Source organism: Oncorhynchus clarkii, chromosome 23 (assembly GCF_045791955.1).
Source record: "Oncorhynchus clarkii lewisi isolate Uvic-CL-2024 chromosome 23, UVic_Ocla_1.0, whole genome shotgun sequence".
Classification (NCBI taxonomy): Eukaryota; Metazoa; Chordata; class Actinopteri; order Salmoniformes; family Salmonidae; genus Oncorhynchus; species Oncorhynchus clarkii.
The window spans coordinates 60944798-60970731 of record NC_092169.1 but is presented as its reverse complement, the minus strand read 5'-3'; the positions used below and the strand labels follow the sequence as shown (position 1 = coordinate 60970731).

At 42.7% G+C, this 25934-nt stretch overlaps 1 protein-coding gene across 1 annotated transcript in view; it reads right to left on the bottom strand.

The window, feature by feature from the left end:
• LOC139381183 (ryanodine receptor 2-like) overlaps positions 1 to 25934 on the bottom strand; it is a 497608-nt gene that overhangs the window by 19129 nt on the left and 452545 nt on the right. Inside the window, exons 98-102 of the mRNA XM_071124606.1 lie at positions 20701 to 20831; positions 13991 to 14033; positions 13310 to 13443; positions 11058 to 11118; positions 9852 to 9998 (exon numbers count right to left, since the gene is read on the bottom strand). Coding sequence (XP_070980707.1) covers positions 9852 to 9998; positions 11058 to 11118; positions 13310 to 13443; positions 13991 to 14033; positions 20701 to 20831 — 516 coding nt within the window. The remainder of the gene's footprint in view (positions 1 to 9851; positions 9999 to 11057; positions 11119 to 13309; positions 13444 to 13990; positions 14034 to 20700; positions 20832 to 25934) is intronic.

The window sequence follows — 25934 nt, the reverse complement described above, 5'->3', positions numbered from 1 at the left end:
ACCTGACTACTGTGACTGACCCAAACTTAAGGAAAGCTTTGACTATGTACAGACTCAGTGAGCATAGCCTTGCTATTGAGAAAGGCTGACGTAGGCAGACATGGCTCTCAAGAGAAGACAGGCTATGTGCTCACTGCCCACAAAATGAGGTGGAAACTGAGCTGCACTTCCTAACCTACTGCCCAATGTATGACCATATTAGAGAGACATATTTCCCTCAGATTACACAGATCCACAAAGAATTAGAAAACAAATACAATTTTGATAAACTCCACAGTGTGCCATCACAGCAGCAAGATTTGTGACCTGTTGCCACGAGAAAAGGGCAACCAGTGAAGAACAAACACCATTGTAAATACAACCCATATTTATGCTTATTTATTTTATCTTGTGTCCTTTAACCATTTGTACATTGTTAAAACACTGTATATATATAATATGACATTTGTAATGTCTTTATTGTTTTGAAACTTCTGTATGTGTAATGTTTACTGTTAATTTGTATTGTTTATTTCACTTTATATATTCACTTTATATATTATCTACCTCACTTGCTTTGGCAATGTTAACACGTGTTTCCCATGCCAATAAAGCCCTTTGAATTGAATTGAATTGAGAGAGGGAGAGAGGGAGAGAGAGAGAGAGACAGACAGACAGACAGACAGAGAGGTCGTTATTAGTGAAGAAGTTGAAAGCAACCATGGAAATATATTATTTTCATTCTAATACAATTTGCTCAAAGACAAATATTTTGATTAACAAGTAATACTTTTTCTTCTCAAAATAGTAGGGTTCAAAATGGGTTAGGGTAAATAGTAGGGTTAGGGTAAATAGTAGGGTTAGGGTAAATAGTAGGGTTAGGGTAAATAGTAGGGTTAGGGTAAATAGTAGGGTTAGGGTAAATAGTAGGGTTAGGGTAAATAGTAGGGTTAGGGTAAATAGTAGGGTTAGGGTTAGGGTAAATAGTAGGGTTAGGGTTAGGGTAAATAGTAGGGTTAGGGTAAATAGTAGGGTTAGGGTAAATAGTAGGGTTAGGGTAAATAGTAGGGTTAGGGTAAATAGTATGGTTAGGGTAAATAGTAGGGTTAGGGTAAATAGTAGGGTTAGGGTAAATAGAAGGGTTAGGGTAAATAGTAGGGTTAGGGTAAATAGTAGGGTTAGGGTAAATAGTAGGGTTAGGGTAAATAGTAGGGTTAGGGTAAATAGTAGGGTTAGGGTAAATAGAAGGGTTAGGGTAAATAGTAGGGTCAGGGTAAATAGTAGGGTTAGGGTAAATAGTAGGGTTAGGGTAAATAGTAGGGTTAGGGTTAGGGTTAGGGTAAATAGTAGGGTTAGGGTAAATAGTAGGGTTAGGGTTAGGGTTAGGGTAAATAGTAGGGTTAGGGTAAATAGTAGGGTTAGGGTAAATAGTAGGGTTAGGGTAAATAGTAGGGTTAGGGTAAATAGTAGGGTCAGGGTAAATAGTAGGGTTAGGGTAAATAGTAGGGTTTTGGGTTAGGGTTAGGGTAAATAGTAGGGTTAGGGTAAATAGTAGGGTTAGGGTAAATAGTAGGGTTAGGGTAAATAGTAGGGTTAGGGTAAATAGTAGGGTTAGGGTAAATAGTAGGGTTAGGGTAAATAGTAGGGTTAGGGTAAATAGTAGGGTTAGGGTTAGGGTTAGGGTAAATAGTAGGGTTAGGGTAAATAGTAGGGTTAGGGTAAATAGTAGGGTTAGGGTAAATAGTAGGGTTAGGGTAAATAGTAGGGTTAGGGTAAATAGTAGGGTTAGGGTAAATAGTAGGGTTAGGGTAAATAGTAGGGTTAGGGTAAATAGTAGGGTTAGGGTAAATAGTAGGGTTAGGGTAAATAGTAGGGTTAGGGTAAATAGTAGGGTTAGGGTAAATAGTAGGGTTAGGGTAAATAGTAGGGTTAGGGTTAGGGTTAGGGTAAATAGTAGGGTTAGGGTAAATAGTAGGGTTAGGGTAAATAGTAGGGTCAGGGTAAATAGTAGGGTTAGGGTAAATAGTAGGGTTAGGGTTAGGGTTAGGGTAAATAGTAGCGTTAGGGTAAATAGTAGGGTTAGGGTAAATAGTAGGGTTAGGGTAAATAGTAGGGTCAGGGTAAATAGTAGGGTTAGGGTAAATAGTAGGGTTAGGGTAAATAGTAGGGTTAGGGTAAATAGTAGGGTCAGGGTAAATAGTAGGGTTAGGGTAAATAGTAGGGTTAGGGTTAGGGTTAGGGTAAATAGTAGGGTTAGGGTAAATAGTAGGGTTAGGGTAAATAGTAGGGTTAGGGTAAATAGTAGGGTTAGGGTAAATAGTAGGGTTAGGGTTAGGGTTAGGGTAAATAGTAGGGTTAGGGTAAATAGTAGGGTTAGGGTAAATAGTAGGGTTAGGGTTAGGGTTAGGGTAAATAGTAGGGTTAGGGTAAATAGTAGGGTTAGGGTAAATAGTAGGGTCAGGGTAAATAGTAGGGTTAGGGTAAATAGTAGGGTTAGGGTTAGGGTTAGGGTAAATAGTAGGGTTAGGGTAAATAGTAGGGTTAGGGTAAATAGTAGGGTTAGGGTAAATAGTAGGGTCAGGGTAAATAGTAGGGTTAGGGTAAATAGTAGGGTTAGGGTAAATAGTAGGGTTAGGGTAAATAGTAGGGTCAGGGTAAATAGTAGGGTTAGGGTAAATAGTAGGGTTAGGGTTAGGGTTAGGGTAAATAGTAGGGTTAGGGTAAATAGTAGGGTTAGGGTAAATAGTAGGGTTAGGGTAAATAGTAGGGTTAGGGTAAATAGTAGGGTTAGGGTAAATAGTAGGGTTAGGGTAAATAGTAGGGTTAGGGTAAATAGTAGGGTTAGGGTTAGGGTAAATAGTAGGGTTAGGGTAAATAGTAGGGTTAGGGTAAATAGTAGGGTTAGGGTAAATAGTAGGGTTAGGGTAAATAGTAGGGTTAGGGTAAATAGTAGGGTTAGGGTAAATAGTAGGGTTAGGGTAAATAGTAGGGTTAGGGTAAATAGTAGGGTTAGGGTAAATAGTAGGGTTAGGGTAAATAGTAGGGTTAGGGTAAATAGTAGGGTTAGGGTAAATAGTAGGGTTAGGGTTAGGGTTAGGGTAAATAGTAGGGTTAGGGTAAATAGTAGGGTTAGGGTAAATAGTAGGGTTAGGGTTAGGGTTAGGGTAAATAGTAGGGTTAGGGTAAATAGTAGGGTTAGGGTAAATAGTAGGGTCAGGGTAAATAGTAGGGTTAGGGTAAATAGTAGGGTTAGGGTTAGGGTTAGGGTAAATAGTAGGGTTAGGGTAAATAGTAGGGTTAGGGTAAATAGTAGGGTTAGGGTAAATAGTAGGGTTAGGGTAAATAGTAGGGTTAGGGTAAATAGTAGGGTTAGGGTAAATAGTAGGGTTAGGGTAAATAGTAGGGTTAGGGTTAGGGTTAGGGTAAATAGTAGGGTTAGGGTAAATAGTAGGGTTAGGGTAAATAGTAGGGTCAGGGTAAATAGTAGGGTTAGGGTTAGGGTTAGGGTAAATAGTAGGGTTAGGGTAAATAGTAGGGTTAGGGTAAATAGTAGGGTTAGGGTAAATAGTAGGGTTAGGGTTAGGGTTAGGGTAAATAGTAGGGTTAGGGTAAATAGTAGGGTTAGGGTAAATAGTAGGGTTAGGGTAAATAGTAGGGTTAGGGTTAGGGTTAGGGTAAATAGTAGGGTTAGGGTAAATAGTAGGGTTAGGGTAAATAGTAGGGTCAGGGTAAATAGTAGGGTTAGGGTTAGGGTTAGGGTAAATAGTAGGGTTAGGGTAAATAGTAGGGTTAGGGTAAATAGTAGGGTTAGGGTAAATAGTAGGGTTAGGGTTAGGGTTAGGGTAAATAGTAGGGTTAGGGTAAATAGTAGGGTTAGGGTTAGGGTTAGGGTAAATAGTAGGGTTAGGGTAAATAGTAGGGTTAGGGTAAATAGTAGGGTTAGGGTAAATAGTAGGGTTAGGGTAAATAGTAGGGTTAGGGTAAATAGTAGGGTTAGGGTAAATAGTAGGGTTAGGGTAAATAGTAGGGTTAGGGTAAATAGTAGGGTTAGGGTAAATAGTAGGGTTAGGGTAAATAGTAGGGTTAGGGTAAATAGTAGGGTTAGGGTAAATAGTAGGGTTAGGGTAAATAGTAGGGTTAGGGTAAATAGTAGGGTTAGGGTAAATAGTAGGGTCAGGGTAAATAGTAGGGTTAGGGTAAATAGTAGGGTCAGGGTAAATAGTAGGGTTAGGGTAAATAGTAGGGTTAGGGTAAATAGTAGGGTTAGGGTAAATAGTAGGGTTAGGGTAAATAGTAGGGTTAGGGTAAATAGTAGGGTTAGGGTAAATAGTAGGGTTAGGGTAAATAGTAGGGTTAGGGTAAATAGTAGGGTTAGGGTAAATAGTAGGGTTAGGGTAAATAGTAGGGTTAGGGTCAAAATGATTGGGAGTATTAGACCCTTCCTCTATACAGAAACACATTGGGAGGGGTATTAGACCCTTCCTCTATACAGAAACACATTGGGAGGGGTATTAGACCATTCCTCCATACAGAAACACATTGGGAGGGGTATTAGACCATTCCTCTATACAGAAACACATTGGGAGGGGTATTAGACCATTCCTCTATACAGAAACACATTGGGAGGGGTATTAGACCATTCCTCTATACAGAAACACATTAGGAGGGGTATTAGACCATTCCTCCATACAGAAACACATTGGGAGGGGTATTAGACCATTCCTCTATACAGAAACACATTGGGAGGGGTATTAGACCATTCCTCCATACAGAAACACATTGGGAGGGGTATTAGACCATTCCTCTATACAGAAACACATTGGGAGGGGTATTAGACCATTCCTCCATACAGAAACACATTGGGAGGGGTATTAGACCATTCCTCTATACAGAAACACATTGGGAGGGGTATTAGACCATTCCTCTATACAGAAACACATTAGGAGGGGTATTAGACCATTCCTCCATACAGAAACACATTGGGAGGGGTATTAGACCATTCCTCTATACAGAAACACATTGGGAGGGGTATTAGACCATTCCTCCATACAGAAACACATTGGGAGGGGTATTAGACCATTCCTCCATACAGAAACACATTGGGAGGGGTACTAGACCATTCCTCTATACAGAAACACATTGGGAGGGGTATTAGACCATTCCTCCATACAGAAACACATTGGGAGGGGTATTAGACCATTCCTCTATACAGAAACACATTGGGAGGGGTATTAGACCATTCCTCTATACAGAAACACATTGGGTGGGGGGGGGGGGGGGGGGTATTAGACCATTCCTCCATACAGAAACACATTGCATTTATATCTGTAGGCATCCAACTCATGTCAACGCCTGGATAATTAGCCTGTTTTAATGCTAACCTCCTTAATGGTAACGGTGAGAGGTTAGCCTGTTTTAATGCTAACCTCCTTAATGGTAACGGTGAGAGGTTAGCCTGTTTTAATGCTAACCTCCTTAATGGTAACAGTGGGAGGTTAGCCTGTTTTAATGCTAACCTTCTGGTAAGAGTGAGAGGTTAGCCTGTTTGAATGCTAACCTTCTGGTAACGGTGAGAGTTTAGCCTGTCTTGGTGCATGATATAAACTGCTAACCTTCTTAATGGTGACGGTGAGAGGTTAGCCTGTTTTAATGCTAACCTCCTTAATGGTAACAGTGGGAGGTTAGCCTGTTTTAATGCTAACCTTCTGGTAAGAGTGAGAGGTTAGCCTGTTTGAATGCTAACCTTCTGGTAACGGTGAGAGGTTAGCCTGTCTTGGTGCATGATATAAACTGCTAACCTTCTTAATGGTGACGGTGAGAGGTTAGCCTGTTTTAATGCTAACCTCCTTAATGGTAACAGTGGGAGGTTAGCCTGTTTTAATGCTAACCTTCTGGTAAGAGTGAGAGGTTAGCCTGTTTGAATGCTAACCTTCTGGTAACGGTGAGAGGTTAGCCTGTCTTGGTGCATGATATAAACTGCTAACCTTCTTAATGGCGACGGTGAGAGGTTAGCCTGTTTTAATGCTAACCTCCTTAATGGTAATGGAGAGAGGTTAGCCTGTTTTAATGCTAACCTCCTTAATGGTAACGGTGAGAGGTTATACCTGTTTTAATGCTAACCTCCTTAATGGTAACAGTGGGAGGTTAGCCTGTTTTAATGCTAACCTTCTGGTAACGGTGAGAGGTTAGCCTGTCTTGTGAGTATTATTATTCACAATTCATTCAGGACTATCCGTAACCATGGTAGCATCCACATTAATGTAGAAGTGTTCAGAAACACATTCTAATCTCATTTAGAATCAAAGTGACTCCAAAATGACACGATACATTAGCATTCATTTATATTGGGCACCACACCATCTGAACCAACCAAAACAAACTGCAGATGCATCCAAGTGAATTTGTTCAAATACTATTGGTTCCCTAAAATGTGGGACGATAAACAGCTGTCTCTGATTGGGAACCATATCAGGCCACCATACACACACAAATCACCTAGACCTACGAAAAACCCCTAGACATACAAAACCCACTAGACATACAAAACCCCCTAGACAATTCAAAAAACTAGCGTACCCACCCTAGTCACACCCTGACCTAACCAAAATATAAAGAAAACAGAGATATCTAAGGTCAGGGCGTGACACACACCCTCAGAATGTTGGAGTACAGAGCCGAAACAACAACCTACAGTAATATATTGTGTCTTCAGACATTGTATGTATCTACAGTAATATATTGTATCTTTAAACACTGTATGTATCTACAGTAATATATTGTATCTTTAGATATTGTATGTATCTACAGTAATATATTGTATCTTTAGACATTGTATGTATCTACAGTAATATATTGTATCTTTAGACATTGTATGTATCTACAGTAATATATTGTATCTTTAGACACTATGTATCTACAGTAATATATTGTATCTTTAGACATTGTATGTATCTACAGTAATATATTGTATCTTTAGACATTGTATGTATCTACAGTAATATATTGTATCTTTAGACATTGTATGTATCTACAGTAATATATTGTATCTTTAGACACTATGTATCTACAGTAATATATTGTATCTTTAGACATTGTATGTATCTACAGTAATATATTGTATCTTTAGACATTGTATGTATCTACAGTAATATATTGTATCTTTAGACATTGTATATATCTACATTAATATATTGTATCTTTAGACATTGTATGTATCTACAGTAATATATTGTATCTTTAGACATTGTATGTATCTACATTAATATATTGTATCTTTAGACATTGTATGTATCTACATTAATATATTGTATCTTTAGACATTGTATGTATCTACAGTAATATATTGTATCTTTAGACATTGTATGTATCTACAGTAATATATTGTGAATTAGTTACAGTAATATATTGTATCTTTAGACACTGTATGTATCTACAGTAATATATTGTATCTTTAGACATTGTATGTATCTACAGTAATATATTGTATCTTTAGACATTGTATGTATCTACAGTAATATATTGTGAATTAGTTACAGTAATATATTGTATCTTTAGACACTGTATGTATCTACAGTAATATATTGTATCTTTAGACATTGTATGTATCTACAGTAATATATTGTATCTTTAGACATTGTATGTATCTACAGTAATATATTGTATCTTTAAACACTATATGTATCTACCCCTTGGGTTGTGCCGTGGCGGAGGTCTTTGTGGGCTATATTCAGGCTATACTCAGCCTTGTCTCAGGATGGTAAGTTGGTGGTTGAAGATATCCCTCTAGTGGTGTGGGGGCTGTGCTTTGGCAAAGTGGGTGGGGTTATATCCTTCCTGTTTGGCCCTGTCCGGGGGTGTCCTCGGAGTGGGCCACAGTGTCTCCTGACCCCTCCTGTCTCAGCCTCCAGTATTTATGCTGCAGTAGTTTATGTGTCGGGGGGCTAGGGTCAGTTTGTTATATCTGGAGTACTTCTCCTGTCCTATTCGGTGTCCTGTGTGAATCTAAGTGTGCGTTCTCTAATTCTCTCCTTCTCTCTTTCTCTCTCTCGGAGGACCTGAGCCCTAGCACCATGCCCCAGGACTACCTGACATGATGACTCCTTGCTGTCCCCAGTCCACCTGGCTGTGCTGCTGCTCCAGTTTCAACTGTTCTGCCTTATTATTATTCGACCATGCTGGTCATTTATGAACATTTGAACATCTTGGCCATGTTCTGTTATAATCTCCACCCGGCACAGCCAGAAGAGGACTGGCCATCCCACATATGCTCTCTCTAATTCTCTCTTTCTTTCTCTCTCTCGGAGGACCTGAGCCCTAGGACCATGCCCCAGGAATACCTGACATGATGACTCCTTGCTGTCCCCAGTCCACCTGACTGTGCTGCTGCTCCAGTTTCAACTATTCTGCCTTATTATTATTCGACCATGCTGGTCATCTATGAACATTTGAACATCTTGACCATGTTTTGTTATAATCTCCACCCGGCACAGCCAGAAGAGGACTGGCCACCCCACATAGCCTGGTTCCTCTCTAGGTTCCTTCCTAGGTTTTGGCCTTTCTAGGGAGTTTTTCCTAGCCACCGTGCTTCTACACCTGCATTGCTTGCTGTTTGGGGTTTTAGGCTGGGTTTCTGTACAGCACATTGAGATATCAGCTGATGTACGAAGGGCTATATAAATACATTTGATTTGATTTGATTTTGATTTGATTTTATTTAATATATTGTATCTTTAAACACTGTATGTATCTACAGTAATATATTGTGAATTAGTTACAGTAATATGTTGTATCTTTAGACACTGTATGTATCTACAGTAATATATTGTTTATGTACCTACAGTAACATATTGTATCTTTAGACACTGTATGTATCTACAGTAATATATTGTGAATGTACCTACAGTAACATATTGTATCTTTAGACAGTGGTTTGTAGAATACTAAGTAAGCCCAGACACAGTGATAAAGCCCAGACACAGTGGTAAAGCCCAGACACAGTGATAAAGGCCAGACACAGTGATAAAGCCCAGACACAGTGATACAGACCAGACACAGTGATAAAGCCCAGACACAGTGATAAAGCCCAGACACAGTGATACAGACCAGACACAGTGATAAAGCCCAGACACAGTGATAAAGCCCAGACACAGTGATAAAGCCCAGACACAGTGATAAAGCCCAGACACAGTGATACAGCCCAGACACAGTGATAAAGCCCAGAGCAGACACAGTGATAAAGCCCAGACACAGTGATAAAGCCCAGACACAGTGATAAAGCCCAGACACAGTGATGAAGCCCAGACACAGTGATAAAGCCCAGAGCAGACACAGTGATAAAGCCCAGACACAGTGATAAAGCCCAGACACAGTGATAAAGCCCAGACACAGTGATAAAGCCCAGACGCAGTGATACAGCCGAGACACAGTGATACAGCCGAGACACAGTGATAAAGCCCAGACACAGTGATAAAGCCCAGACACAGTGATAAAGCCCAGACACAGTGATGAAGCCCAGACACAGTGATAAAGCCCAGAGCAGACACAGTGATAAAGCCCAGACACAGTGATAAAGCCCAGACACAGTGATAAAGCCCAGACACAGTGATAAAGCCCAGACACAGTGATAAAGCCCAGACACAGTGATAAAGCCCAGACACAGTGATAAAGCCCAGAGCAGACACAGTGATAAAGCCCAGACACAGTGATAAAGCCCAGACACAGTGATACAGCCGAGACACAGTGATACAGCCCAGAGCAGACACAGTGATAAAGCCCAGACACAGTGATAAATCCCAGAGCAGAAACAGTGATAAAGCCCAGACACAGTGATACAGCACAGACACTGTGATAAAGCCCAGAGCAGACACCAGTACCTGTTTGCCGTTGTGCGTGACAGAAGACAGAATGGTGCGGAGGGTCTTGAAGCCCATGGCGATGTCCAGGAGATGAGCAGCGAAGAAGAAGTTGTTGTAGTGACCCAGGATGGACATGGTCATATACCAAGCCAGATACAGGAACGACTGCAGGGGTCAGGTAGAAGAAGAAGAAGAAGAAGAAGAAGAAGAAGAAGAAGAAGAAGAAGAAGACGAAGAAGAAGAAGAAGTAGACGAAGAAGAAGACAAAGAAGAAGAAGAAGAAGACAAAGAAGAAGAAGAAGAAGACAAAGAAGAAGAAGAAGAAGAAGAAGACAAAGAAGAAGAAGAAGAAGAAGAAGAAGAAGAAGAAGAAGACAAAGAAGAAGAAGAAGAAGTAGACGAAGAAGAAGACAAAGAAGAAGAAGAAGAAGAAGAAGTAGACGAAGAAGAAGACAAAGAAGAAGTAGACGAAGAAGAAGAAGAAGAAGACAAAGAAGAAGAAGAAGAAGACAAAGAAGAAGAAGAAGAAGAAGAAGAAGAAGACAAAGAAGAAGAAGAAGAAGAAGAAGAAGAAGAAGACAAAGAAGAAGAAGAAGAAGTAGACGAAGAAGAAGACAAAGAAGAAGAAGAAGAAGTAGACGAAGAAGAAGACAAAGAAGAAGTAGACGAAGAAGAAGTAGACGAAGAAGAAGTAGACGAAGAAGAAGAAGAAGAAGAAGAAGAAGAAGACAAAGAAGAAGAAGAAGAAGAAGAAGAAGAAGACAAAGAGGAAGAAGAAGAAGACAAAGAAGAAGACAAAGAGGAAGAAGAAGAAGACAAAGAAGAAGACGAAGAAGAAGAAGAAGAAGTAGACGAAGAAGAAGACAAAGAAGAAGAAGAAGACAAAGAAGAAGAAGAAGAAGTAGACGAAGAAGACAAAGAAGAAGAAGAAGAAGAAGAAGAAGAAGAAGAAGAAGACAAAGAAGACGAAGAAGAAGAAGAAGAAGAAGAAGAAGAAGACAAAGAAGAAGAAGAAGAAGAAGAAGAAGAAGAAGACAAAGCAGAAGAAGAAGAAGAAGAAGACAAAGAAGAAGAAGAAGAAGAAGAAGAAGAAGAAGAAGAAGACAAAGAGGAAGAAGATGAAGAGTTAGAAATAATGTCTGCTAAATGGCATATAAAATGTATTATTGTATATTAAATAAAAAGTTGAAGTTACTTAGCAGGATGAAATAAGTCTTTATTTACATTGTCTGTGAAGACGACTCCTAGTTTCCAGATCTGGTACTTGACATCAACAGAGTTTAATCTGTAACAGACCAGGGGAGACAAGAGAGAACACAACATCAACACGATTCATGTTGGGGTGTATTTGTCATCGATCAGGCCTCCTGCTGCCACCATCCTGTACAGTGATTGGTCATGTTGCCACCATCCTGTACAGTGATTGGTCATGTTGCCACCATCCTGTACAGTGATTGGTCATGTTGCCACCAATCCTGTACAGTGATTGGTCATGTTGCCACCAATCCTGTACAGTGATTGGTCATTTTGCCACCAATCCTGTACAGTGATTGGTCATTTTGCCACCATCCTGTACAGTGATTGGTCATGTTGCCACCATCCTGTACAGTGATTGGTCATGCTGACCCAATCCTGTAGAGTGATTGGTCATGTTGCCACCAGCCTGTACAGTGATTGGTCATGTTGCTACCATCCTGTACAGTGATTGGTCATGCTGCTGGTAATGCTGCCACCATCCTGTACAGTGATTGGTCATGTTGCCACCATCCTGTACAGTGATTGGTCATTACAACCATCTTCCAACTGAAACACTGAAAACATTAGGATAACAGCTTTCAAAACACCCCTCACTATATTGGCTTCAGAGGAAGCTTCCTCCATATGAACAACAGAGAGAGAGCAAGATGCACATTTAGAAAGTGGAACTAGATGTTTCGTTCTCTCTAACGTAGAGTACGCTCCCCCATCTATGAGCTTTAATGATCTAAGTTCAATGCGTGGGCTTTGAAGGGTCCAACAGGCACAGTCAGGGACATCCAGAACAAATTGTATTGGGTCACATACACATATTTAGCAGATGTTATTGCTGGTGTAGTAAAATCCCTTCACCCTCCATCCCTCCCCCTCCCCTGTCATTTCTCCCCCACCACCACCAGCCCCCTACCTGACTCTGTCTCCCCACTCCCAGCCCCCTACCTGACTCTGTCTCCCCATCACCACCAGCCCCCTACCTGACTCTGTCTCCCCACCATCAGCCCCCTACCTGACTCTGTCTCCCCATCACCACCAGCCCCCTACCTGACTCTGTCTCCCCACCATCAGCCCCCTACCTGACTCTGTCTCCCCACCACCCCCAGCCCCCTACCTGACTCTGTCTCCCCACTCCCAGCCCCCTACCTGACTCTGTCTCCCCACTCCCAGCCCCCTACCTGACTCTGTCTCCCCACCCCCAGACTCACACTGCGGCTAACGAGCTCTCCCCACCCCCAGACTCACACTGCGGCTAACGAGCTCTCACAACCCCCAGACTCACACTGCGGCTAACGAGCTGTCCCCACCCCCAGACTCACACTGCGGCTAACGAGCTCTCCCCACCCCCAGACTCACACACCGGCTAACGAGCTCTCCCCACCCCCAGACTCACACTGCGGCTAACGAGCAGTCCCCACCCCCAGACTCACACTGCGGCTAACGAGCTCTCCCCACCCCAGACTCACACTGCGTCTAACGAGCTCTCCCCACCCCCAGACTCACACTGCGGCTAACGAGCTCTCCCCACCCCCAGACTCACACTGCGGCTAACGAGCTCTCCCCACCCCCAGACTCACACTGCGGCTAACGAGCTCTCCCCACCCCCAGACTCTCACTGCGGCTAACGAGCTCTCCCCACCCCCAGACTCACACTGCGGCTAACGAGCTCTCCCCACCCCCAGACTCACACTGCGGCTAACGAGCTCTCCCCACCCCCAGACTCTCACTGCGGCTAACGAGCTGTCCCCACCCCAGACTCACACTGCGTCTAACGAGCTCTCCCCACCCCCAGACTCACACTGCGGCTAACGAGCTCTCCCCACCCCCAGACTCACACTGCGGCTAACGAGCTCTCCCCCCCAGACTCTCACTGCGGCTAACGAGCTCTCCCCACCCCCAAACTCACACTGCGGCTACCCCCAGACTCTCACTGCGGCTAACGAGCTCTCCCCACCCCCAGACTCACACTGCGGCTAACGAGCTCTCCCCACCCCCAGACTCACACTGCGGCTAACGAGCTCTCCCCACCCCCAGACTCACACTGCGGCTAACGAGCTCTCCCCACCCCCAGACTCACACTGCGGCTAACGAGCTGTCCCCACCCCCAGACTCACACTGCGGCTAACGAGCTCTCCCCACCCCCAGACTCACACTGCGGCTAACGAGCTGTCCCCACCCCCAGACTCACACTGCGGCTAACGAGCTGTCCCCACCCCCAGACTCACACTGCGGCTAACGAGCTGTCTTTCTTGGGTTTCTTCTTCTCGTGGGCGTCACTGAAGTCCAGAGCAGCCTTGTCCATACCCAGCAGCTCACTGATGCGGTCATGGCCGTAGAACTCTCCATACTTATCCATCACCTGCAGGGGAACCACACAGCTTTACTCCACTGTTCTGTTATAGTCTAAACAGCTTCTAAACAGCTTCTAAACAGGCTCTAAATATGTTGTAAACAGGTTCTAAACAGGTTCTAAATGTGTTGTAAACTGTTTCTAAATAGGTTCTAAACTTGTTCTAAAAAGGTTCTAAACTGGTTCTAAATAAGTTGTAAACAGGTTCTAAACTGGTTCTAAATATGTTGTAAACTGGTTCTAAATTGGATCTAAACTGGTTCTCAATATGTTGTAAACTGGTTCTAAATTGGTTCTAAACTGGTCTAAATTGGTTCTAAACAGGTTCTAAATTGTAAATTGGTTCTAAATACGTTGTAAACGGGTTCTAAACAGGTTCTAAACAGGTTCTAAACAGGTTCTAAATATGTTGTAAACTGGTTCTAAACAGGTTCTAAAGTGGTTCTAAACAGGTTATACACTGGTTCTAAATATGTTTTAAACTGGTTCTAAACAGGTCACTGATGTGAAGATAAATGAATATATATCACTTCTGTGAATATGAATTCAGACCTACCTTCCTCTTCACAAACTTATCCCAGTAGTTGTTAGGAAACGACCTGAAAATCAAAACCAAAGTATATTACATTACTAATCCACATCCTCCAAACAATAACGATTATCCACATGCTCAGTCTATACAGAGTACATTACATTACTAATCCACATCCTCCAAACAATAACGATTATCCACATGGTCAGTCTATACAGAGTACATTACATTACTAATCCACATGCTAAGTCTATACAGAGTACATTACATTACATTACTAATCCACATGCTCAGTCTATACAGAGTACATTACATTACTAATCCACATCCTCCAAACAATAACGATTATCCACATGGTCAGTCTATACAGAGTACATTACATTACTAATCCACATGCTCAGTCTATACAGAGTATATTACATTACTAATCCACATGGTCAGTCTATACAGAGTACATTACATTACATTACTAATCCACATGCTCAGTCTATACAGAGTACATGACATTACTAATCCACATCCTCCAAACAATAACGATTATCCACATGGTCAGTCTATACAGAGTACATTACATTACATTACTAATCCACATGGTCAGTCTATACAGAGTATATTACATTACTAATCCACATGCTCAGTCTATACAGAGTACATGACATTACTAATCCACATGCTCAGTCTATACAGAGTACATTACATTACTAATCAAATCAAATCAAATCAAATTTTATTTGTCACATACACATGGTTAGCAGATGTTAATGCGAGTGTAGCGAAATGCTTGTGCTTCTAGTTCCGACAATGCAGTAATAACAAGTAATCTAACTAACAATTCCAAAACTACTGTCTTGTACACAGTGTAAGGGGATAAAGAATATGTACATAAGGATATATGAATGAGTGATGGTACAGAGCAGCATAGGCAAGATACAGTAGATGGTATCGGGTACAGTATGTACAAATGAGATGAGTATGTAAACAAAGTGGCATAGTATAGTATAAAGTGGCTAGTGATACATGTATTACATAAGGATACCGTCGATGATATAGAGTACAGTATATACGTATGCATATGAGATGAATAATGTAGGGTAAGTAACATTTATATAAGGTAGCATTGTTTAAAGTGGCTAGTGATATATTTACATCATTTCCCATCAATTCCCATTATTAAAGTGGCTGGAGTTGAGTCAGTGTCAGTGTGTTGGCAGCAGCCACTCAGTGTTAGTGGTGGCTGTTTAAAACCTCTTCATCCTACCCCCTCCTTTTTTGAACATTCTGTTAAAAATCGCGCAACTTTTCAGCGTCCTGCTACTCATGCCAGGAATATAGTATATGCATATGATTAGTATGTGTGTATAGAAAACACTCTGAAGTTTATAAAACTGGTTAAATCACGGCTGTGACTATAACAGATCGTGTGTTTCATTGAAAAACGCAAGAAAAACTGCTCTCTGAAAGCAAAAAATAATTTCCATAAGTCACTTCCACCAGTTGTTAAAAGAAAACAGAATTTAATGGGAATCTGCCTGCACCTCATACAAATTCCGCACGATGGCGCCATTGTACTAATTTTCAATTGAATTAATTGTTGGAAAATACATCTGTCTGAACTCCAGTTTCCCAGTCTTCACCCGGATGCAGTTTAAGGAGAGATCAGATGGCATTGTTTTTGAAGTGAGGACCTATTGAAGAGACATCGCCCTGTAATCATTTTGATAGATTATAAACGTTTACTAATACCTAAAGTTGGATTACAAAAGGATTTCGAAGTGTTTTGTGAAAGTTTATCGTCGACTTTTTTAATTTTAAAAAATTACGCAGCGTTTAAAAACGTTGATTTTTTCTGAATGACACAGCTTCCATACAAAGCTATTTTGGGTATATATGGACCGATTTAAACGAAAAAAAGACCCAATAGTGATGTTTATGGGGCATATAGGAGTGCCAAGAAAGAAGCTCGTCTAAGGTAATGAATGTTTTATATTTTATTTCTGCGTTTTGGGTAGCGCCGGCTATCGCAAAATCTGTTGTTTACGTGTCGAGCTGGCATTTTGGGGGGTGCATGCTATCAGATAATAGCTTCTGATGCTTTCGCCGAAAAGCATTTTAAAAATCTGACTTGCTGGCTAGGTTCACAACGAGTGTAGCTTTAATTCAATACCCTGCTTGTGAATTTTGATCAAGGTTTGAGTTTTAACGAGTACATTTAGCATTTAGCGTAGCGCATTTGCATTTCCAGGTGCCTAGTTGAGACATCTGCGTCTCAAGTAGGATCAAGAAGTTTAACAGTCTGATGGCCTTGAGATAGAAGCTGTTTTTCAGTCTCTCGGTCCCAGCTTTGATGCACCTGTACTGACCTCGCCTTCTGGATGATAGCGGGGTGAACAGGCAGTGGCTCGGGTGGTTGATGTCCTTGATGATCTTTATGGCCTTCCTGTGACATCGGGTGGTGTAGGTGTCCTGGAGGGCAGGTAGTTTGCCCCCGGTGATGCGTTGTGCAGACCTCACTACCCTCTGGAGAGCCTTACGGTTGAGGGCGGTGCAGTTGCCATACCAGGCGGTGATACAGCCCGCCAGGATGCTCTCGATTGTGCATCTGTAGAAGTTTGTGAGTGCTTTTGTTGACAAGCCGAATTTCTTCAGCCTCCTGAGGTTGAAGAGGCGCTGCTGCGCCTTCTTCACGATGCTGTCTGTGTGAGTGGACCAATTCAGTTTGTCTGTGATGTGTATGCCGAGGAACTTAAAACTTGCTACCCTCTCCACTACTGTTCCATCGATGTGGATAGGGGGGTGTTCCCTCTGCTGTTTCCTGAAGTCCACAATCATCTCCTTAGTTTTGTTGACGTTGAGTGTGAGGTTGTTTTCCTGACACCACACTCCGAGGGCCCTCACCTCCTCCCTGTAGGCCGTCTCATCGTTGTTGGTAATCAAGCCTACCACTGTTGTGTCGTCCGCAAACTTGATGATTGAGTTGGAGGCGTGCGTGGCCACGCAGTCGTGGGTGAACAGGGAGTACAGGAGAGGGCTCAGAACGCAACCTTGTGGGGCCCCAGTGTTGAGGATCAGCGGGGAGGAGATGTTGTTGCCTACCCTCACCACCTGGGGGCGGCCCGTCAGGAAGTCCAGTACCCAGTTGCACAGGGCGGGGTCGAGACCCAGGGTCTCGAGCTTGATGACGAGCTTGGAGGGTACTATGGTGTTGAATGCCGAGCTGTAGTCGATGAACAGCATTCTCACATAGGTATTCCTCTTGTCCAGATGGGTTAGGGCAGTGTGCAGTGTGGTTGAGATTGCATCGTCTGTGGACCTATTTGGGCGGTAAGCAAATTGGAGTGGGTCTAGGGTGTCAGGTAGGGTGGAGGTGATATGGTCCTTGACTAGTCTCTCAAAGCACTTCATGATGACGGATGTGAGTGCTACGGGGCGGTAGTCATTTAGCTCAGTTACCTTAGCTTTCTTGGGAACAGGAACAATGGTGGCCCTCTTGAAGCATGTGGGAACAGCAGACTGGTATAGGGATTGATTGAATATGTCCGTAAACACACCGGCCAGCTGGTCTGCGCATGCTCTGAGGGCGCGGCTGGGGATGCCATCTGGGCCTGCAGCCTTGCGAGGGTTAACACGTTTAAATGTCTTACTCACCTCGGCTGCAGTGAAGGAGAGACCGCATGTTTTCGTTGCAGGCCGTGTCAGTGGCACTGTATTGTCCTCAAAGCGGGCAAAAAAGTTATTTAGTCTGCCTGGGAGCAAGACATCCTGGTCCGTGACTGGGCTGGGTTTCTTCCTGTAGTCCGTGATTGACTGTAGACCCTGCCACATGCCTCTTGTGTCTGAGCCGTTGAATTGAGATTCTACTTTGTCTCTGTACTGGCGCTTAGCTTGTTTGATAGCCTTGCGGAGGGAATAGCTGCACTGTTTGTATTCGGTCATGTTACCAGACACCTTGCCCTGATTAAAAGCAGTGGTTGGCGCTTTCAGTTTCACACGAATGCTGCCATCAATCCACGGTTTCTGGTTAGGGAATGTTTTAATCGTTGCTATGGGAACGACATCTTCAACGCACGTTCTAATGAACTCGCACACCGAATCAGCGTATTCGTCAATGTTGTTATCTGACGCAATACGAAACATCTCCCAGTCCACGTGATGGAAGCAGTCTTGGAGTGTGGAGTCAGCTTGGTCGGACCAGCGTTGGACAGACCTCAGCGTGGGAGCCTCTTGTTTTAGTTTCTGTCTGTAGGCAGGGATCAACAAAATGGAGTCGTGGTCAGCTTTTCCGAAAGGGGGGCGGGGCAGGGCCTTATATGCGTCGCGGAAGTTAGAGTAACAATGGTCCAAGGTCTTTCCTCCCCTGGTTGCGCAATCGATATGCTGATAAAATTTGGGGAGTCTTGTTTTCAGATTAGCATTACATTACATTACTAATCCACATGGTCGGTCTATACAGAGTATATTACATTACTAATCCACATGCTCAGTCTATACAGAGTACATTACATTACTAATCCACATGCTCAGTCTATACAGAGTACATTGCATTACATTACTAATCCACATGCTCAGTCTATACAGAGTACATGACATTACTAATCCACATGCTCAGTCTATACAGAGTACATTACATTACATTACTAATCCACATGGTCGGTCTATACAGAGTATATTACATTACTAATCCACATGCTCAGTCTATACAGAGTACATTACATTACTAATCCACATGCTCAGTCTATACAGAGTACATTACATTACATTACTAATCCACATGCTCAGTCTATACAGAGTATATTACAGTACTAATCCACATGGTCAGTCTATACAGAGTACATTACATTACATTACTAATCCACATGCTCAGTCTATACAGAGTACATGACATTACTAATCCACATCCTCCAAACAATAACGATTATCCACATGGTCAGTCTATACAGAGTACATTACATTACATTACTAATCCACATGGTCAGTCTATACAGAGTATATTACATTACTAATCCACATGCTCAGTCTATACAGAGTACATGACATTACTAATCCACATGCTCAGTCTATACAGAGTACATTACATTACTAATCCACATGCTCAGTCTATACAGAGTACATTACATTACATTACTAATCCACATGCTCAGTCTATACAGAGTACATGACATTACTAATCCACATGCTCAGTCTATACAGAGTACATTACATTACTAATCCACATCCTCCAAACAATAACGATTATCCACATGGTCAGTCTATACAGAGTACATTACATTACATTACTAATCCACATGGTCAGTCTATACAGAGTATATTACATTACTAATCCACATGCTCAGTCTATACAGAGTACATGACATTACTAATCCACATGCTCAGTCTATACAGAGTACATTACATTACTAATCCACATGCTCAGTCTATACAGAGTACATTACATTACATTACTAATCCACATGCTCAGTCTATACAGAGTACATGACATTACTAATCCACATGCTCAGTCTATACAGAGTACATTACATTACATTACTAATCCACATGGTCAGTCTATACAGAGTATATTACATTACTAATCCACATGCTCAGTCTATACAGAGTACATTACATTACTAATCCACATGCTCAGTCTATACAGAGTACATGACATTACATTACTAATCCACATGGTCAGTCTATACAGAGTACATTACATTACTAATCCACATGCACAGTCTATACAGAGTATATTACATTACATTACTAATCCACATGATCAGTCTATACAGAGTATATTACATTACTAATCCACAAGCTCAGTCTATACAGAGTACATTACATTACTAATCCACATGCTCAGTCTATACAGAGTACATTACATTACTAATCCACATGGTCAGTCTATACAGAGTACATTATCCACATGCTCAGTCTATACAGAGTACATTACATTACTAATCCGCATGGTCAGTCTATACAGAGTACATTACATTACTAATCCACATGCTCAGTCTATACAGAGTACATTACATTACTAATCCACATGGTCAGTCTATACAGAGTACATTATCCACATGCTCAGTCTATACAGAGTACATGACATTACTAATCCACATGGTCAGTCTATACAGAGTACATTACATTACTAATCCACATGGTCAGTCTATACAGAGTACATTACATTACTAATCCACATGGTCAGTCTATACAGAGTACATTACATTCCTAATCCACATGGTCAGTCTATACAGAGTACATTACATTACTAATCCACATGGTCAGTCTATACAGAGTACATTACATTACATTACTAATCCACATGGTCAGTCGATACAGAGTACATTACATTACTAATCCACATGGTCAGTCTATACAGAGTACATTACATTACTAATCCACATGGTCAGTCGATACAGAGCACATTATCCACCGATGGAATGGATTAATGAAAATGGTTTGCCATATTCATTAATTTCTCTATATCATTAATATGCGATCCATAGGGTTGCAGAGTCAAAGCACCTCCACTGCGAGACGAGCGTGATCGTTAGGTTTGACATTTAAACATTTAGAGGACAATTAGCCCAGCCTGTGGCCTCTGTGGACCCGGACCACAGAGGCCACAGGCTGGGTCCCAAACGGCACCCTATACCCTACACAGAGCAGAGCTGGTCTACAGTAGTGCACTAGGTAAGGTATCTGGTGCCATTAGGGAGGATGTGATAATGAACGAAGCCGTAACTGAGCAGTGACAGTGGACGTACCCAGTGTTAATCACCAGTCTGTCCCACTGGCCTTTAATGTCATCCTCCGACGGCTGCTCTGTGATGTAGAGACCATCAAACTCCAGCCTCCTCGCCACCTCCTTCTCACGCTTGAAGATCACCAACGGGACCTGGTGGGGAAACAGGCATGGAGGAAGGATTGATCAGAGAGGTGGAGAACTCCACCTTGAGGCAGTAGTAGCCCACATTGAGGCAGTAGTAACCTACATTGAGGCAGTAGTAACAGCAGTATCCTACCTTAAGGCAGTAGTAACAGCAGCATCCTACCTTAAGGCAGTAGTAACAGCAGCATCCTACCTTAAGGCAGTAGTAACAGCAGTATCCTACCTTGAGGCAGTAGTAACAGCAGCATCCTACCTTGAGGCAGTAGTAACAGCAGTATTCTACCTTGAGGCAGTAGTTACCTACCTTAAGGCAGTAGTAACAGCAGCATCCTACCTTAAGACAGATGTAACAGCAGTATCCTACCTTGAGGCAGTAGTAACAGCAGCATCCTACCTTAAGGCAGTAGTAACAGCAGTATTCTACCTTGAGGCAGTAGTAACAGCAGTATTCTACCTTGAGGCAGTAGTAACAGCAGTATCCTACCTTGAGACAGTAGTAACAGCAGTATCCTACCTTGAGACAGTAGTAACAGCAGTATCCTACCTTGAGGCAGTAGTTACCTACCTTGAGCCAGTAGTAACAGCAGTATCCTACCTTAAGGCAGTAGTAACAGCAGTATCCTACCTTGAGGCAGTAGTACCAGCAGTATCCTACCTTGAGACAGATGTAACAGCAGTATCCTACCTTGAGGCAGTAGTAACAGCAGCATCCTACCTTAAGGCAGTAGTAACAGCAGTATTCTACCTTGAGGCAGTAGTAACAGCAGTATTCTACCTTGAGGCAGTAGTAACAGCAGTATCCTACCTTGAGCCAGTAGTAACAGCAGCATCCTACCTTAAGGCAGTAGTAACAACAGCATCCGACCTTGAGGCAGTAGTAACAGCAGTATCCTACCTTGAGGCAGTAGTAACAGCAGTATCCTACCTTGAGGCAGTAGTAACAGCAGTATCCTACCTTGAGGCAGTAGTAACAGCAGTATCCTACCTTGAGGCAGTAGTAACAGCAGTATCCTACCTTGAGGCAGTAGTAACAGCAGTATCCTACCTTAAGGCAGTAGTAACAGCAGTATCCGACCTTAATACAGTAGTAGCAGCAGTATCCTACCTTAAGGCAGTAGTTACCTACCTTAAGGCAGTAGTAACAACAGCATCCTACCTTAAGGCAGTAGTAACAGCAGAATCCTACCTTGAGGCAGTAGTAACAGTAGTAACCTACCTTAAGACAGATGTAACAGCAGTATCCTACCTTAAGACAGATGTAACAGCAGTATCCTAACTTAAGACAGATGTAACAGCAGTATCCTACCTTGAGGCAGTAGTAACAGTAGTAACCTACCTTAAGACAGATGTAACAGCAGTATTCTACCTTGAGGCAGTAGTAACAGCAGTATCCTACCTTAAGGCAGTAGTAACAGCAGTATCCTACCTTGAGGCAGTAGTAACAGCAGTATCCTACCTTGAGACAGTAGTAACAGCAGTATCCTACCTTGAGACAGTAGTAACAGCAGTATCCTACCTTGAGGCAGTAGTTACCTACCTTGAGCCAGTAGTAACAGCAGTATCCTACCTTAAGGCAGTAGTAACAGCAGTATCCTACCTTGAGGCAGTAGTAACAGCAGTATCCTACCTTGAGACAGTAGTAACAGCAGTATCCTACCTTGAGGAAGTAGTAACAGCAGCATCCTACCTTGAGGCAGTAGTAACAGCAGTATCCTACCTTGAGGCAGTAGTAACAGCAGTATCCTACCTTAAGGCAGTAGTAACAGCAGTATCCTACCTTGAGGCAGTAGTAACAGCAGTATCCTACCTTGAGACAGTAGTAACAGCAGTATTCTACCTTGAGGCAGTAGTAACAGCAGTATCCTACCTTAAGGCAGTAGTAACAGCAGTATTCTACCTTGAGGCAGTAGTAACAGCAGTATCATACCTTAAGGCAGTAGTAACAGCAGTATCCTACCTTGAGGCAGTAGTAACAGCAGTATCCTACCTTGAGGCAGTAGTAACAACAGTATCCTACCTTAAGGCAGTAGTAACAGCAGTATCCTACCTTGAGGCAGTAGTAACAGCAGTATCCTACCTTGAGGCAGTAGTAACAGCAGTATTCAACCTTGAGACAGTAGTAACAGCAGTATCCTACCTTGAGGCAGTAGTAACAGCAGTATCCTACCTTGAGCCAGTAGTAACAGCAGCATCCTACCTTTAGCCAGTAGTAACAGCAGTATCCTACCTTGAGGCAGTAGTAACAGCAGTATCCTACCTTAAGACAGTAGTAACAGCAGCATCCTACCTTGAGGCAGTAGTAACAGCAGTATCCTACCTTGAGGCAGTAGTAACAGCAGCATCCTACCTTGAGCCAGTAGTAACAGCAGTATCCTACCTTGAGGCAGTAGTAACAGCAGTATCCTACCTTGAGCCAGTAGTAACAGCAGCATCCTACCTTTAGCCAGTAGTAACAGCAGTATCCTACCTTGAGGCAGTAGTAACAGCAGTATCCTACCTTAAGACAGTAGTAACAGCAGCATCCTACCTTGAGGCAGTAGTAACAGCAGTATCCTACCTTGAGGCAGTAGTAACAGCAGCATCCTACCTTGAGCCAGTAGTAACAGCAGTATCCTACCTTAAGGCAGTAGTAATAGCAGCATCCTACCTTGAGACAGTAGTAACAGCAGTATCCTACCTTAAGGCAGTAGTAACAGCAGTATCCTACCTTAAGGCAGTAGTAACAGCAGTATTCTACCTTGAGGCAGTAGTAACAGCAGTATCATACCTTGAGACAGTAGTAACAGCAGTATTCTACTTTGAGGCAGTAGTAACAGCAGTATCCTACCTTGAGGCAGTAGTAACAGCAGTATTCTACCTTGAGGCAGTAGTAACAGCAGTATCCTACCTTAAGGCAGTAGTAACAGCAGTATTCTACATTGAGGCAGTAGTAACAGCAGTATCCATTGAGGCAGTAGTAACAGCAGTATCCTACCTTAAGGCAGTAGTAACAGCAGTATCCTACCTTGAGGCAGTAGTAACAGCAGTATCCTACCTTGAGGCAGTAGTAACAGCAGTATCCTACCTTGAGCCAGTAGTAACAGCAGCATCCTACCTTTAGCCAGTAGTAACAGCAGTATCCTACCTTGAGGCAGTAGTAACAGCAGTATCCTACCTTAAGGCAGTAGTAACAGCAGCATCCTACCTTGAGGCAGTAGTAACAGCAGTATCCTACCTTGAGGCAGTAGTAACAGCAGCATCCTACCTCGAGGCAGTAGTAACAGCAGTATCCTACCTTGAGACAGTAGTAACAGCAGTATCCTACCTTGAGGCAGTAGTAACAGCAGCATCCTACCTTGAGGCAGTAGTAACAGCAGTATCCTACCTTGAGGCAGTAGTTACCTACCTTGAGCCAGTAGTAACAGCAGTATCCTACCTTAAGGCAGTAGTAACAGCAGTATCCTACCTTGAGGCAGTAGTAACAGCAGCATCCTACCTTGAGCCAGTAGTAACAGCAGTATCCTACCTTAAGGCAGTAGTAATAGCAGCATCCTACCTTGAGACAGTAGTAACAGCAGTATCCTACCTTAAGGCAGTAGTAACAGCAGTATCCTACCTTAAGGCAGTAGTAACAGCAGTATTCTACCTTGAGGCAGTAGTAACAGCAGTATCATACCTTGAGACAGTAGTAACAGCAGTATTCTACTTTGAGGCAGTAGTAACAGCAGTATCCTACCTTGAGGCAGTAGTAACAGCAGTATTCTACCTTGAGGCAGTAGTAACAGCAGTATCCTACCTTAAGGCAGTAGTAACAGCAGTATTCTACATTGAGGCAGTAGTAACAGCAGTATCCTACCTTAAGGCAGTAGTAACAGCAGTATCCTACCTTGAGGCAGTAGTAACAGCAGTATCCTACCTTGAGGCAGTAGTAACAGCAGTATCCTACCTTGAGGCAGTAGTAACAGCAGTATCCTACCTTAAGACAGATGTAACAGCAGTGTCCTACCTTGAGGCAGTAGTAACAGCAGTATCCTACCTTGAGGCAGTAGTAACAACAGTATCCTACCTTAAGGCAGTAGTAACAGCAGTATCCTACCTTGAGGAAGTAGTAACAGCAGTATCCTACCTTGAGGCAGTAGTAACAGCAGTATTCTACCTTGAGACAGTAGTAACAGCAGTATCCTACCTTGAGGCAGTAGTAACAGCAGTATCCTACCTTGAGCCAGTAGTAACAGCAGCATCCTACCTTTAGCCAGTAGTAACAGCAGTATCCTAACTTGAGGCAGTAGTAACAGCAGTATCCTACCTTAAGGCAGTAGTAACAGCAGCATCCTACCTTGAGGCAGTAGTAACAGCAGTATCCTACCTTGAGGCAGTAGTAACAGCAGCATCCTACCTTGAGGCAGTAGTAACAGCAGTATCCTACCTTGAGGCAGTAGTAACAGCAGTATCCTACCTTGAGGCAGTAGTAACAGCAGCATCCTACCTTGAGGCAGTAGTAACAGCAGTATCCTACCTTGAGGCAGTAGTTACCTACCTTGAGCCAGTAGTAACAGCAGTATCCTACCTTAAGGCAGTAGTAACAGCAGTATCCTACCTTGAGGCAGTAGTAACAGCAGCATCCTACCTTGAGCCAGTAGTAACAGCAGTATCCTACCTTAAGGCAGTAGTAATAGCAGCATCCTACCTTGAGACAGTAGTAACAGCAGTATCCTACCTTAAGGCAGTAGTAACAGCAGTATCCTACCTTAAGGCAGTAGTAACAGCAGTATTCTACCTTGAGGCAGTAGTAACAGCAGTATCCTACCTTGAGACAGTAGTAACAGCAGTATTCTACTTTGAGGCAGTAGTAACAGCAGTATCCTACCTTAAGGCAGAAGTAACAGCAGTATTCTACCTTGAGGCAGTAGTAACAGCAGTATCCTACCTTAAGGCAGTAGTAACAGCAGTATCCTACCTTGAGGCAGTAGTAACAGCAGTATCCTACCTTGAGGCAGTAGTAACAGCAGTATTCTACCTTGAGGCAGTAGTAACAGCAGTATCCTACCTTGAGGCAGTAGTAACAGCAGTATTCCACCTTGAGGCAGTAGTAACAGCAGTATCCTACCTTGAGGCAGTAGTAACAACAGT